Consider the following 16,370-nt stretch of genomic DNA (forward strand, 5'->3'; position numbering starts at 1 on the left):
CTTGCTTAAATCACAGCTGGTTATGAGGATTGAATGAAATGACTTACCTTAAAGAGACAGAAAGTAGCTAAGGGTGGGAGAGTCCGAGTCGCAAAAGCATGGTGTGGAGAAATTTGATATGCATGGGGAGAGAACCTGAGGGAGACCTGTCTCAAGGTAGCTGAGGATTTTTCTTTTTTGGTATATGTGGTGGGGAGGAAAATAGCTAAAAAATATTTACTTCATGTGAGACTAGATTTAGGGGAAAATATTAAAACTCAGGAAGAGGACTTTTAACATAATAAGGTAGTTAAAAGGAGACAACTTCTCAATAGATGAGGGAGGTATTTTGAATAGATTTCTGGAAATGGTACACAAAATTAATTTTATTGAAGAGTGAAAGAGCTGGACAGACAGGAAAATCATCATGGAGACTAGTAGATTGTGAGGGCGAAAACTATGAATAGGCTTAAAAGTATTGTCTCAAGACAAAAAAAATGGGCTATTTTGGAAGTAAAGAGTTTTTCATTCCAGGAGGTGGCCCTCTACTGATGTAAGCAGACTGTGATTTAGTATGTGAAGGATGGATGTACCAGACTCATTTCCCAGAGAGGAGGCTGTTACTAGATTGTTTAGCCTCTTCACATGCTTGTAATATGGTTGCTTTCAAAGGTTTGCTGAAGAAATGAATGAAATAACTTGTCAAGTATTAGTAAGATATTTCTAGCTATAGTTCTGTTGCATTGTGTTTTTTTTTTTTGCGACAGGGTCTCCTGTCACCCAGGCTGGAGTGCAGTGGTGTGAACATGGCTCACTGCGACCTCAAATTCCTGGGCTCAAGCAATTCTCCCATGTCAGCCTCCCATATAGTTGGTACCAAAGCCACATGCCACCACACCTAGCTAATTTTTAAATTTTTGTACAGATGGAGTCTTACCATCTTGCCCAGGCTAGTCTTGAACTCCTGGACCCAAGAGATCCTCCTATCTCAGCCTCTTAAACTCCTGAGATTACAGGTGTGAGCTACTATGTATGCCCTGCCAACAAAACTTTTTTTTTTTTTTGCCTGACCCCCAGCAACAAAACTTTTGATTTCTTCCTTATAATAGTTTCCTTTCAAATAACTTGGACAAGAAATGTTTGCACGGAATGTGTTTTAACTTGAAAAGTATGAAATAATCTTGAGTCTACTATTTTTGTTTTTTAATGAAAATCATTAATCATTTACATTTTTTACAGATACCCAATTTATTTGGGAAGCTATATGTTATTTTCATAAAAATTCTTAACTTACAGAATGTCCACTACTTAGAATTTCCTGGTTTTTTTTTGTATTTTAAATATGATGTTATTATATTTAAATATGATGTTAGATGTTAGAGACATCTAACAAATAATCATCATGAAGGAAAAGAGGTTACTTTTATTGCAGTCCTGCTATGTGCTTTATACATGTTATTTAGTCCTTTCAAAAACTTTTCAAGTAAGTGATACTATTTTTATTTCGTAGATGTGGATCATGAGATTTAGAGAGAGGATGTAAAATATAGCCAAGATAATACAGTCTCAGTGAGAGGTGAAGCTGAGATTTGAACCCGAGTCTTTCTAGAAACAAAATTTGTCTGATTCTCATCACATTTCATTGCAGGGAAAAAATAATTCCATCCTGGCTCTATTTGTATTTATAGCCAGAAACGGACCTCTCACTGTCTCCACTGCTACCATTCTGGTCTAGGTTTCCCTGATGTTTTGCCTCTATTACTGTAACATCTCCTAATTGTTTTCCCTGCTTCTCTCTTTGATCCCTGCAGTTGATTTTTAATAGCTAATGCAATCCTTTAAAAACGTAAGTCAGGCTGGGCACGGTGGCTCACTCCTGTAATCCTAGCACTCTGGGAGGCTGAGGCGGGCAGATCACCTGAGGTTGTGAGTTCAAGATCAGCCTGACCAACATGGAGAAACCCCATCTCTACTAAAAATACAAAATTAGTCGGGCAAGGTGGTGCATGCCTGTAATTCCAGGTACTCAGGAGGCTGAGGCAGGAGAATTGCTTGAACTCGGGAGGTGGAGGTTGTGGTGAGCCACGATTGTGCCATTGCACTCCAACCTGGGCAACAAAAGCGAGACTCCATCTCTCTCTCTCACACCCACACACACACACACGCAAAAGAAAAAAGAAAAAAAAGTAAATCAGGTCATGTTATTCCTCTGTTCAAAATTCTTCCATCACTCCCCATTTCACATGGAGAAAATACAGAGTTCCTACAATGACTGAGGTGATCTGGTGTCCCTTTCTTTCTCTCTGACCTAATCTCTGACTTCTTCCCCTTGCTCATTCCTCTCTAGCTTGCCAAGCACATGTCTGCATGGCTAATTCACTTACCCCTTCAAGTCATTACTAAACTCTCACTTTCACAATGAGGCTTACTTTGATCCACTGTTTAAAACTGCAACCCCAGTGGGACTTAAGATGGAATAATTTGGGATTTTCAGGACTTTGATTACATGCTTTAGATATCTAAAATTCTCTGCTATGTTCATTGAGAACTACTTTTTTTTTCATTTTGAAATACAGAATAGGAATATATCTAAAACACCAAAAACATATATTTATAAGTAGAATAGTAAAGACACACATAGTATTTTCTAATCATTGACTGTATCTCATTGCAAGAAATACATTTTATTGTGACCTCGTGTATCTATATAAAATGGAAATAAAAGTTTTACAAAATACTTAGCATTTCTGTGTGTTATACTCATATATTTTCCATTGAATTCCATTCCTTTCTTTTCCATTATGAAAATATGTTGGTCAAGTTCTACAAAATTTATTTCACAACTCATTTATTGGTTACAACCTATAGTTTAAAAATATTGGGCTATTCTTCAAATCCCATTAATTCAGGAGATAAGATATGAATTTTTTGCATTAACTTCTTGAAAACGTACACTGCAGAGGGTGATGATTGAAAAGTCACTCATACTTCTGAGTTATTGGCATGTAGCTATTAGTGCATTTTGCATATTCATGCTCAGATTAACAAAAGTAGTATAGATTATGTTGCATAAATATGTAATTAAATAATTATAAGTGTTTATATTTTGTTAATATTATTTGCTAATGGTAGAACTCTTACATTAGAAGTGTTTTTTTTCCATCTAGTGGATCAGGAGATTTCTATCGTTTTTCCCCCCCCCAATATCCAAATTTCAGTATTTTAATTTTTGGCTGGTGCTTATTTTCCCATCTTTATTGATATTAGATACAATGAAGAAAAATATTCAATAATAAAATTTATGCTTCATTGTTTTAAAGTATCACAATAATAATTAACATATAACCCTACATAGCTTATTGTACATTTGTTTATTGGTATCTTAATTTCTTAGCACTGAAAACATGGATACCTCTATAATATTCTCTAATATAGTGTAGTCTCTAAATTTGAAATTTCCTAATATAATCTTTCTTAAATGTAGGAGATATATATTCCGAGCTTATCTTTTACCATTGTCCTCTTACATGTAATGCTACAGACATATTAAATTGGCTTGTCCCTCCCTCCTTGCCTACTTCCCTTCCTTCTATCTTTCCTTCCTCCTGCCTTTCTGCCTCCTTCCTTTCCTTCCTCCCTCCCTTTTTTCCTTCCCTTTAACTAATATTTTTGAACACCTGCTATGTGCCATGTGTAGTAGTGGGAAGAAAATAAATGACATAGTCTTTGCTGTCACTGAACTCAAACTGAATACTAACAGTCCCATTTATGAAAGTGAAAACAGAAAGCTTTAAGATTATTTAGAAAGACAGAGGTGGTAGCTGGGCATTATGGCTCATGCCTGTAATCTCAGCACTTTGGGAGGCCGAGGTGGGTGGATCACTTGTGGTCAGGAGTTCAAGACCAGCCTGGCCAAAATAGTGTCTCTACTAAAACTACAAAAATTAGCCGGGTATGGTGGTGCACGCCTGTAATCCCAGCTACTTGGGAGGCTAAGGTGGGAGAATTGCTTGAGTCCTAGAGGCAGAGGTTGCAGTGGGCCGAATCGAGATTGTGCCACTGCACTCTAGCCTGGGCAACAGAGTGAGACTCTGTCTTTAAAAAAAAAAAAAAAAAAAAAAAAGTCAGAGGTGGAATCAGATTCTGTGATGAATTAGAAGAGGCATCAGAAGATACTCTTGAGTCTTCCTATTTTAAAGATGTAGAAACTGAGTCTCATAGATCAGATGATGTGGTGAGGTTACAGCTGAAACCCAAGCTGGTTTCTTGACTGGTGTTCTTTCCTTACCACCTCTTCTCTCTTGACTATCATATTGCCTGCTCAGATCCCGTGTTGTCATATATTTTTGTATGTGGTTTGTGCTGTCAAAGACCTCTTTTCAAAATGCACACACTCAACCATAGACTTCTACCATTATTGGTTTTGTTCCTTGAAATTAGAATTGGAACAATTAGAGATGCGTCAGTGGAAAGGCAATGAAAGAGGGCCATTAAGTGCTAATAAATGCCTCTCCTCATGGGAACGGAGATCTTTTCTTTTCTATGTATTTGAGCTCTTTTCACTGGTGCTTTTAAGTGGTTAGAAATAACACTTGCCACACGCTCGCGGAATACTCTGGATGCCAGGGGGTTCATTTTATTCTGTATTTGAATTGAGCACACTGCAGTTGGAATGTGTGTTGACTCTTGTTGATTTACACATTCATTCCATGTTTTGCATTAACCTTTTCTCATGGAAGACAGAATAGTGAGAGCTCTTAGAGAATGAGGTCTTTAGGTAGCTGATGACTTTAAAAGGTTAAAGTTATAAGTGTTTACGTTGATATATTTTCCTTTTCATAACACCCTAAAATCTAGATAGAGTAGTCTTCCCTTATCTGAAGTTTTATACTCTGCTGTTTCAGTTACCTATGGTCAGTTGTGTTCTGAAAAGACTAAATGGAAAATTCCAGAAATACACAATTTATACTTTAAATTGCGTGTTATTCTGAGTAGTTAGTTAAATCTCTCCTCATTCTGCTTTGTCCCACATGGGATGTAAATTATCTCTTTGCCTAACATATCCACGTGGTATATACTATCTACCTGTTAGTATTATAGAGTCAGTGACTATCTGTGGTTTCAGGCACCCACTGGGAGTCTTGGGACATGTCTCCTTTAGGTAAGGGGGAGCTACTGAACAGTGTGACAAATTGGATGTAGCCTACCCTCAAGCTACATGCTTACCTGTGACTAGCAAGAGATAATCACCACTTGTTGATATGGTGATATATTAGCTTCAGAAATGAATTTAGGTAAATAATAAATGAATCCAGAATAACTTACCAATACTAAAAATGATGACAATGATAGTAATGATGATGATAAGGATAATAGCAGCTAATATATTTGACTACTTACTATGGGCCTGTAAGACTATGCCTTATAGAAATTAGCAAGGTGGTCCTGTCCTAAGAGAGCTTACATAGGAGAGGATTTGACTTGGACTCCTGGTACTTTTGGAATAAACAGTAGGGGTATCTAAATATGCTGGCATATCAGGAAATGCTTCCCACAGGAGGCTGTGTCAACATGTCTTTAAGAGTGAGTTGGGTAAAGAATAAAAAATACAAAAATTAGCTGGGCGTGGTGCCACGTGCCTGTAATCCCAGCTATTCAGGAGGCTGAGGCAGGAGAATCGCTTGAACGGGGGAGGTGGAGGTTGCAGTGAGCTGGAGCGCCACTGCACTCCAGCCTGGGCAACAAGAGCAAAACTCTGTCTCAAAAAAAAAAAAAAAGATGTTAGGGGGAAAATGAGGTATTTAATTGGAAGCCAAAAAAGTGTAGGTTGGTTTCACCACTAAAACAGAATGGAGCACCACCATGGTCACATCCTGTTTATTTTAAAAGAATGGAATCTGATTTTCCAATTAACCAGGAAGGATTTAAGTGGATTCTTGGATCCAGCTTTTCTCTCACTCTCTGGAAGCCACATCCATGATTCCTCCATGCAAATTTTTTATTCCCAGAACAGCTGGCTCCGAAGTGATTCCACACTAATTTCACACTTCTGTGTTGACTCCTCAAAAAGTAAAATATTGAGATTCTTAAAGATGTCAGTAAAAAATAAGTAAAAGCATTGTGTTTCCTGCAATTGAATTTGTAGGTGTGTTTTTCAAATAAAATTATGATGGTGTTGAGTACTTCATATTATAGAGTAGCTGACAGCATCAAAATATGATTATTTGCAAATCTGTAAGTACTAATATTCTTAATATATGGCAATAATTTAGAGAAAAAAGTAAACTGCAGTAGAAAATTTCCAATTAAATCTGTGGATTTTGGTAAAATTACTTCCTCTAGCGATTAAAATGGCATTGTAATGGTTGGCAAAGTTCCCGGATTTGGACATGAAAGTACAGAGCTATTTTAATAGCACTATTGTGTTCAGGGTGTGGAATTGGATTCTTGACCTCAGTGCTTCTTGGAGCAGGGGGTGGGCAGTATTAGTGTGATTTGTCTGTCTTTCTCTTCCTATCTCCTTTCTTTTCCCTCTTTCCCTGTTTCCCTTTCCTTCTGTTTCTTTTTTTGTTGGATCAGTATATTGAAATATTGTGAGATAGTACTCCTATAGGAATTATTATGGTGCACAGATTTTTTTTTTTTTAAGACGGTCTCATTCTGTCACCCAGGCTGAAGTGCAGTGGCATGAACATGGCTCACAGCAACCTCGACCTCCTGGGTTCAAGCAATCCTCCTGCCTCAGGCTCCTGAGTAGCTGGGACTACAGGCTGAAGCCACCAAGCCCAGCTAATTTTTAAATTTTTTGTAGAGAGGGGTCTCGCCATGTTGCTCAGGCTGGTCTGGAACTCCTGGGCTCAAGTGATCCTCCTGCCTTGGCCTCCCAAATTGTTGGGATTACAGACGTAAGCCACTGTGCACGGCCAGAACATTATATTAAATACTTTGAAAATCAAGCTTTAAAAGAGATTTCTCTGTTTGTTTGTTTGTTTGTTTGTTTTTTTGAGATGGAGTTTTGCTCTTGTCGCCCAGGCTGGAGTGCAATGGCACAATCTCGGTTCACCGCAACCTCCACCTCCTGGGTTCAAGCGATTCTCCTACCTCAGCCTCCTGAGTAGCTGGGATTACAGGCGTCCGCCACCACCCCCGGCTAATTTTGTATTTTTGGTAGAGATGGGGTTTCTCCATGTTGGTCAGGCTTGTCTCAAACTCCCAACCTCAGGTGATCTGCCCACCTCGTCCTCCCAAAGTGCTGGGATTGCAGGCGTGAGCCACCGTGCCCGGCTGAGATTTCTCTGTTTTTAAGGAAAAAATTTTAAAAATGTATTGGTTCCGTATTTTTAAAAAATTTTATTTTCTTCAAATTCCATTCCATGTCATTAGACAGGGTCAATAATATTGGCTCACCTAGTATTCTGTAGTTTGTAATTTGGTGAATACGTTTGAGTCTTAAATGTTCATAATATCAATTTAAATGACCCCAGCAAATTATTGGTGAGTTGAGAGTCATCTTGCCTATTCTTTTGGTCCATATAATGCCTTGTAACTGTCTGCCAGTTGTAAATTAGATATAGGATTGTTTTCTCTCCATGTCATGACTGTATGGAGCAATGATGAATCTTCTTGAAAGGGTATGTAGAAAGTAAAAAATATTTAGTGCCTAGGCACTGAAGGAGGCTCTGAGGGAACACACAGGGGTGAGGGAGCAGACAATGTGTGTTGAGAGCTTAGGTAGAGACATGTGGGGTGGGGGGATCTCGAGAAGACTCCCAGAGAAGATGACATACAGCTGAGTGTTGAAGATTTAGGGGGATAGGGATGTGCCTAGACACCAAGTCTGAGAGCACAGATGCACACGGAGACTTCCACTTGAGGACAAGGCTTTATTTCTGCTTTGTTTACTATTATATCTCCAGTGTCTAAAGCTTCATTTAGCTTGTAGTAGACACATAATGCACATTTGTTGAAATAATAGGTTAAATTAATTGTAAGGGGTTCTATGCCTCTGAGTAGGGTTTCACTTGGGGAGTGGTCAGAAATAAAATATTTTGTAAGTGATAATAAGATTTGGATTTTATGCTAAAGATAATGGGGAGTCATTCAGAGATTTAAAGTCTGGTAATGATGTGATAGAACCGATGTCCCTGTTAAAGTTGGATAGGAGGGTGCTCCAATTAGATGCAGGGAAATTAGTCGTGAGAGTAGTGTAGCACTTTATATGAGAGTTGGTGGCAGCTAGAGTGGTGATCCAAATAGACAAGAGAGGGTGAATTTAAGAGATATTAAGATAGAATCAGGAGGACATGGTGACCAACTTGGAACATGAGGATAGAGGTAGATGGAGGATGGATGATTCCGAGGTGCTTGGCTTGGCTGACGTATATGGATGCTGATGATGTGGATTATGATTGGGAATGAAGGTGGAGAAACATTTGGATAGATTGTAATGAATTGAGTTGTAGAGATGTTTGCTTCCAGACACATAGTGGAGCTGTTTAAGAGGTTAATATGATTTTGAGTTCTAGTGTTTGGCTTACCTCTCTGGTAGTCCCTTTCTATTCTCTCAGTTCCACTTCTTTCAGGTACCCATTAAACGTTGGTATTTCCTGAGAGTCCATATTAATCACTTGTTTCCACTCCATTCCTATTCATCTGTTCTTTTGGCTTCAACTTTCTGCTCTGTTGCTGACTATCAAATTATTGTCTCCAGACAAGACTTTTGTCCTGAGTGCCAACTGTTCAGTCTAACTGTCTACATGTTGTTTCAATCTGGGTATTCCCCAGGCATGTAAAGATCAATGTGTACAAATAAGGACTGCTCATTTTCTTCCCCCATTTCTTTTACAATGTAGAGAAAAATGGTCAAGAGCACAAATGCTAGAGTTAGACTCTCTAGATTTGAGTCCCATATGTCACTTACTAGCTTTATGACCCTGTGCAAATTATCTGACTTTTGTGTGCTTCTGTTTTCTCATCTGTGAAGTAAGAATAACAATAGTACCTACCGCATAGGATATTATGAGATCAAACAAGTTAATGCATATAAAGCTATCAGATTGGTGCTGGCACATGGTAAGCACTATGTTAACCAGATCTTCCTTTATTTCTTGCCCTGGTTAGTGATACCATTGTTCAACCAGCTACCCAAACCAGAAATGTGACATTTATCCTAACTCTTCCATATCACTACATCAGAAGGAGATTCATCAGAAGGAGCGGCATCAGAAGGAGATTCCATATCAAAGCAATAATTAAATCCTGCCATTTGTCTTCTTTCCATCTCTACCATTACTGCCTTGGACTTGACCTTTATTATCTTCTTTCTGAATGACCTAGACTGGCTAGTGACTAGTGACTCATCATTCTGTCTTTGATCTTTCTCTTTTTCAATGTTCTCTATATATCCCCAGTGATTATTCTGAAATGCAAATGTGATCACTTAAAACTCTATAGTGCCTTCTTGTTCTCACAGAAAATAGACAAACACAAACTACCAGTAAAGACCTCTGAGGTCTGTTCTGGCTTCCTTCTCTAGACTCTTCTCTATCTCATTCTGATCCCTCTTTAATGTTTACAGTTCTGTGATGGTTTGTGCTACTCTGGTCTTCCATGTCTTCGTACATCTGGTTTTCTGTGGAAGGCCTCCTACCTCATATTTCTTCTCAGATATTGTTTCTGGCAGCTCCTCCAAGCAGGGTAGATATTCTTTGCTGTGTGTTGATACGGTATCTTGTGTGGAACTTAAGCATAGTACCTGTTATGCTTATTATAGTTATTTTTTATTTGCATATTGTCTTCCTCCAAGGCTGAGCTTCTTTATTTTTGAATACATTGGCTCCATGAATCAACTTCTAGGAAACTATGAGTTATGCCCCCATCTTCAGTTAAGGGCAGATGTTACACATTTATTTACTGTACAGATTATCTGGTTAACAATCATTTACATCTATATTGAAGAGACCATCTCTGTAGTTACTTTATTTGCTGCCAGGGGGGAATTTTTTGGAGTTTTGTTGATACAGCTAGTGTGCTGTCCTTTTTCAGGCTTCCAAAGGTCATTCTTTTCCTAGTGGAACAATAACTATATTTCCTGGTAACTCAGTTACTGGAAGAGCCAATAAGAAATGTCATCAAGGTGGTTCTTAAACCATAGTGTGGGAATTGTTCTCTATTTTTTGTCTAGGAGTCAGGAAGCTGTGAAAGAGCATTGACTTATTGCCTGAAGACCAGCTGTTAACACTGAAGATTAATGCTTTATTGAGATGGGTTGAGAGAAAAGAAAGGCATTTGATTTGTAGCTGGCATATGGCATCCAGAGGGAAGCACTTTCTCTGACTAAAAATCTGTACAGTTCAACCACAAATAAGGCATTTGGACAATATAACAGAATCAATTTAATAACAATGAGTTTTCAGGTTACTCTTTGAAGGTACATTTTGCAGGAAAAATGGCATACATATTTTATTTTTATATAGATTTATTAGAAAATAAATTAAAAGTATGTAGTCTAAATCCAAAGTAATACTAAAGGAATAGTCATTATTTTTCCAGCATTAATTTAAAAAATGTTTTCCCATAAAACATGCTTACAGGTTTTCCCATAAAATATGCTTATGGGAGAAAAATCTATTGCACAGAAAATGATACAATTCAGTTGGATGGTGGTGCTCAGTGGCTAATGAATTATTCAATATTGTTCATGTCAGTGCTTTGGCTCCCTGTTGCTGAAGGCAGGCATGAGGGCTTTCCCAACCCTTGTAAGTCATCAACACTAAGAGGATAGTTCAAGTGGGGTCTGTGGCTCCTATCTTCAAACTCCAGTAGCAAAATGTTAAAATATTGTATGTAGGTGCTTAGTTTTTCAAGGCAAATGAATACTATAGTATCAAGGAAAACACACTGTGGCTGTGTTATATCAAAAATAATAGTAACATTTTCCCGTGGTGCTTGGGTTTTAAAATTTTAAAATTGTTGGCGTATGTTGCATTTCATTTGATCCATACAACTTGGACCATAGTTAGCATTATCTCAGTTTAGTAGTAAAAGAAATGGGTTCTGAGAGAATTTTGCCCATTCAGTGGCAGAGCTAATATTCAAAGCAAGGTTCTGTGTTTCTCACTTGAGGACTCATCTCCTTAGTTCACACAGCAAGAGTGTGCTGGGCCATCAGAAGGAGATGTAGGATGGCCAGATTAGCTGCTCACTCTTCAGAAGAGAGAAGCTTTTCTTTAGCACTTTGTTGTACTTCAGAGATGCCTGTGAAGCGGGAGAGACTTCCAAATAGTAAAATTTGATTATCAAAATTTTTGGCTTTTTGTGAGAATGTATCTGTCAGAGGTAGGACTGGTGAGAGCCATGAAGGGAACTAGTAACTGTGAGTTAATAAGAAGGGGGTTGGATACCGGAATCTATTTATTACTCTTAATGAAAAGGTCTGTTTGCTTAATAAAAAAATGTAGAGAAAAATGTTAGATGTATCTGTGGATTTTTAGTCAACACACAATTATTTGCTATTTATAATGTTTGATATGTTCTATTTTGCTTTACCAGTGTTCACAGGGATTGTTACTAAATCTGCATATAAATTTATGGTCACAAGCATGAATTGAAACAGGTCTCAGCATGAAGGTATAGAGTGACTAAACCTTTTTTTGTTCTTTCTTCTCTCTGTCCTTTCTTCTCTGCCTTTTTTTCTTGAAGAAAATATTTTATTGACTTGTTAAATGGCGTTATTCAGGCCATTCATCATTTTTCCTTGGCATTTTATACATCCTGAAATTTCACTCATGGTCCTCATGGCTCAAACAGATGCCCTCCAGCTCCTTTTCTTTTTATATCCCAACTTAAATTTTTTTTAATTATTATTGTACTTTAAAGTTCTGGGATACATATGCAGAACGTGCAGGTTTGTTACATAGGTATACGTGTGCCATGGTGGTTTGCTGCACCCATCAACCTGTCATCTACTTTAGGTATTTCTCCTAATGCTGTCCCTCCCTTGACCCTCCACTGCCTGACAGGCCCTGGTGTGTGATATTCCCCTCCCTGTGTCCATGTGTTCTCACTGTTCAGCTCCCACTCATGAGTGAGAACATGCGGTGTTTGGTTTTCTGTTCTTGTGTTAGTTTGCTGAGAATGATGGTTTCCAGCTTTATTCATGTCCCTGCAAAGGACATAAACTCATCCTTCTTTATGGCTGGGTAGTATTCCATGGTGCCATCTAGCTCTTTACTCTGGAGTTTTGCTTTTTTCCCTCCCTCAATTCATTTTGATTCTCAAATTAACCTCTTCCTTTTTGGTTTAAAATAAAACAAACAAAACAAAGTAGATGCTTTGTTTATTTTGATTAAATTTTAAATGATTGTTGAAGCTATCTAAACTACCAGTTATTCTAATATAGCACATGAAGAATATTAAAAGTTATTTAGTTATATGTATTTAAATATATTCAAATCATCATTATAAGGAGACTATTGTTCTTTCTCTTTTCTGAACTCCAATGTAGTTTGTCTTCCCTTCTTTAATGGTTTTCATGAATATGTTTTGTTCCCATTAGGTTCCAAATTCCTGGTGTCTACCCAGCATGAGTCCATGCCCACAGCGTCTCCCTAGCACTTCTTAATTTCTCAGTGAATTTTTTTCATTGAATAAATAATGCTATTTCAGTGGCATTTTCAAAAGCACGTGCAAATCTGTAATTTCACTATTTTCTATTGTAGTCATATACACTGACATTCTAAATGAACTTTGGTCCTTGAAGTCAATGAGAAAAGTCATTAACTCAAGGTTGTTTAGTACTATTTCCTCTGTCAGAACATACAGTAGCACTTGCCAAATAAATTAGTTGTAGTGGGAGAAATTTGGCTTGATTCTATCTTTTTGACTCTCCATTCCAAACTATCAGTGCAGCTAAACGCTTGGGTTTTGGAGCATTCTCACTGTCCTTTGCCTATTTTATAAGCTGCTGTTCATTGAAATCCCATCTGTGTTGAAGCTCTGTTCTGCCAAATTTCCTACAAAACTCATAGTATGCCACGTGCCATTATTGCCCACTGAATTGTTGAGTAACATATCCTGACTTGAGGCCAGTGGTTTTCAAACCTTGGTGAGCATCAGAAACATCTGAGAGCTTGTTAAGAGTACAAATGCTGCATGCCTTCCCCTGAATATAATGAATCTGTAGCTTCAGGAGTAGTCCTGGGTGTCCGTGGTTATAACACTTTCTGGTGGGCCTGGAACCACATTTTGAGAAACACTGCCATTGAGTGAAAAGTTTATTTTGAGTGGAATTCTGTGATGATTCCTCTAAAAGTTGTGAGACATTCTAAATGTGTTTATGAACTGTGCTATAGATATGTTTATGAATTCTTTGACATTGCAGAATCAGCAATAATTTATGTGGCATTGCAGATGTAATGTTATGTAGTACTCTCTTTGCTGCAGTTTTATTGGCTTAGTGTTTAGTAATATGCCATTTGAAATATGAACTTGATCAAAACCTCCATTTATCAGGAATAAGAACAAATGGAATGAGAACAAACAAAACTCAAGTTGCAATGTTTGTTTTCTGCTGTTAATTTCTACAGACGAAATATCTGTTTCTGCTTGATCTCACGTTTTATGTGTCCTTTTTTTTAGACAAGAGTCTCACTCTGTTGCACAGGCTGGAGTGCAGTGGTGTGACCTTGGCTCACTGCAACTCCGCCTCCTAGGCTCAAGCGATCCTCCCACCTCAGCCTTCTGAGTAGCTGGGACTAGAGGCCCACACCACCATGTCTGGCTGGCTAATTTTTGTAGGTTGTTTTTTTTTTTTTTTTTTGGTAGAGCTGGGTTTTTGCTACATTGTCCAGGCTGGTCTCGAACTCCTGGGCTCAAGCGATTCAACAGCCTCGGCCTCCCAGAGCGCTGGAATTACAGGTGTAGACCACTGTGCCTGGCCTTGTTTCCTTTTATTGGAGAAAAATGTCAGTATATTTAGAGGATACAATCTAATGTGCCTTTAGTAATGGTCAGTATTTGACGGTGCTAATATTGATCTTGAGGCCAAAGAGTGTACTGGGTTTTTTTAATTATCAAAAAGAGTTTAAGAATTAATTTCAGTATCAAATATTTTCTTTAATGCTGATTCTCTGAAAATCAAAATTAATTGATAATACACAGGAACTAAGTGGAAACTTTTATAAATTTCAGCTAGATGAATGAATGGCATATTCCAATGAGGTCATTATGATAATATACATGGATTTCTATGCAATCAATATAAGGACCTCCTTCTTTTTTTTTAATTTTGAAAATGCTTCTTTTATTAAGATGGGCCTATCATTTTTTGGATAAGTGATACATTGAAAGGTTGGGAATTAGGAGAATTGCTGTGGAACTTGGTTTATGAATGTATAGGTGATCGGAATTCCTTCATGACTTAATCGATATTTCTTACTTTTTTTAGGGACTTTCTTCCTCGCGGGTCGGGCATTGTAACAAGACGACCTCTTGTGCTACAGCTTGTTACTTCTAAAGCAGGTAATGAATGAAGATGTCTACCACATGGATGGGCATATCCTGTGGCACCTTTTGCCTTCATAGGTGTGGGGTTGTACCAATAGAAACGTGTTTGTGGTCACCCCACTGTGAGCAGCTGCCCACATTTCTCTCCAGAATGCTGCCTTCTTCGTTGATCTTTTCATTCCTTTGATTACATTAAAGGGGATAGTTTCATGGATTTTTAAAAATACCTACTTAAAAAATTTTTTATTGCTCATTGTAATCCATCTATATAATTTTACAGTACAGCACAACCACTAATACTCTTTTGGTATGCTTTCTGTGTGTGTGTGTGTGTGCACGTGCACTTGGGGATTAACTTATAAAATTCAACAACCATATAATATCTGTATGGATGTGTATGTGCGTATCTATATTTACACCGTGCTATGCTTGTTCCTCTCTCTTGCACCATGATAATTTGATAGGTAAATGATGCTTGTTTTTATTTTCATTTTATTTTAGCAACTGGTGATGTTGAATTTTTTTTTTCAGGTTTCCTTGCCATTTGTATTTCTTCTCTTGTGAACTGGCCATTTTTCTTTTTCCCCATTTCTTTTTGGGGATTTTACTACTTTTCCTATCAATTTCTTTGAATGCTTAAGACTGAAGCACCTCATAAAAATCATCTATCATAAATTGTAAATATTTTTAATAGCTTGTTAAAGATACCGTTTACATACCATTTAACTTGACCAAATAGAAGTTAACAGTTCAATAGGTTTTAGTCTTTTCACAGGTATATGCAACCATCTCCACAATCAGCTTTAGGACTGTTTGATCACTCCCAAAAGAAAGCCTGCATGCTTCTGCTGTCACCCCTTTTCATAACACCTTTTCCTACCACTCCAGCATAGGCACTACTAACCTATGTTCTGTCTCTATGGATTTCCCTATTCTGGACATGTCATATGAATGGAATCATTTAATATGTGGTCTTTTGTAATAGGCTTTTCTTGCTTGGGATAATCTTCAAGGTTCATCCATGTCGTAGCATGTATTGGAACTTCATTTCTTTTTATGGCCTAACATATTTCATTGTCTGGATAGACCACATTTTGTTTGTCCATTTATTAACTGAGGAGCATTTGAGTTGTTTCCACCCTTTGGTTCTTATGAATAATGTTGTTATAAACATTCATGTACATGTTTCTGCGTGGACATGTGTTTTCATTTCTCTTAGAAATATACCTGAATATAATTACTGGGCCATGTAGTAACTCTATGTTTAATTGTTTAAGGAACTGACAGACTGTTTTCAAAGCAGCTGCCCCATTTTACATTCCTACCAGCAGTGTATGAGGGTTACAGTTTTTCTATATCCTTGCTAACCCTTGTGGGTAAGAAGTGATATCTCATTGTGGTTTTGACTTGCATTTTCCTAGTGACTAAGGATACTGAGCATCTTTTCATGTGCTTAATGATCATTTGTATATCTTATTTAGATAAATGTGTATTCATTACCTTTGCCCAGTTTTAAATTTGGTTATTTGCCTTTGTATTACTGAATTGTAACAGATATATATTAGATACAAGTCCAATATCAGGTATTTGATTTGCATTTTTTTTCTATTTTATAGGCCCTTTTCATTTTCTTGACAGTGTCCTTTGAAGCACAAGATTTTTTTATTTTGGTGAAGTCCAATTTATCTACTCATTCTTTCATTTCTCATTATTTTTGTATATATCTAAGAATCCTTTGCCAAAACCAAGGTTATAAAAGTTTATTCTATGTTTTCTTCTAGGAGGTTTATAGTTTTGATCTTACACTTAAGTCTTTGATCTATTTTTTAAAATTACTAATTTTTAAATTTGAAATTTCATTTTACATTTGGGGATAGGTGGAAGTT

At 37.4% G+C, this 16,370-nt stretch overlaps 1 protein-coding gene across 6 annotated transcripts in view; it reads left to right on the forward strand.

The window, feature by feature from the left end:
• Positions 1–16,370, forward strand: part of DNM3 (dynamin 3) — a 563,268-nt gene that overhangs the window by 68,848 nt on the left and 478,050 nt on the right. For all 6 annotated transcript variants that reach the window (XM_028850447.2, XM_077999966.1, XM_015124070.3 and 3 more), the window contains exon 2: positions 14,426–14,499. In XM_028850447.2, the coding sequence (XP_028706280.1) occupies positions 14,426–14,499 (74 nt within the window). The remainder of the gene's footprint in view (positions 1–14,425; positions 14,500–16,370) is intronic.

This window comes from Macaca mulatta, chromosome 1 (assembly GCF_049350105.2).
Source record: "Macaca mulatta isolate MMU2019108-1 chromosome 1, T2T-MMU8v2.0, whole genome shotgun sequence".
Taxonomy (NCBI): Eukaryota; Metazoa; Chordata; class Mammalia; order Primates; family Cercopithecidae; genus Macaca; species Macaca mulatta.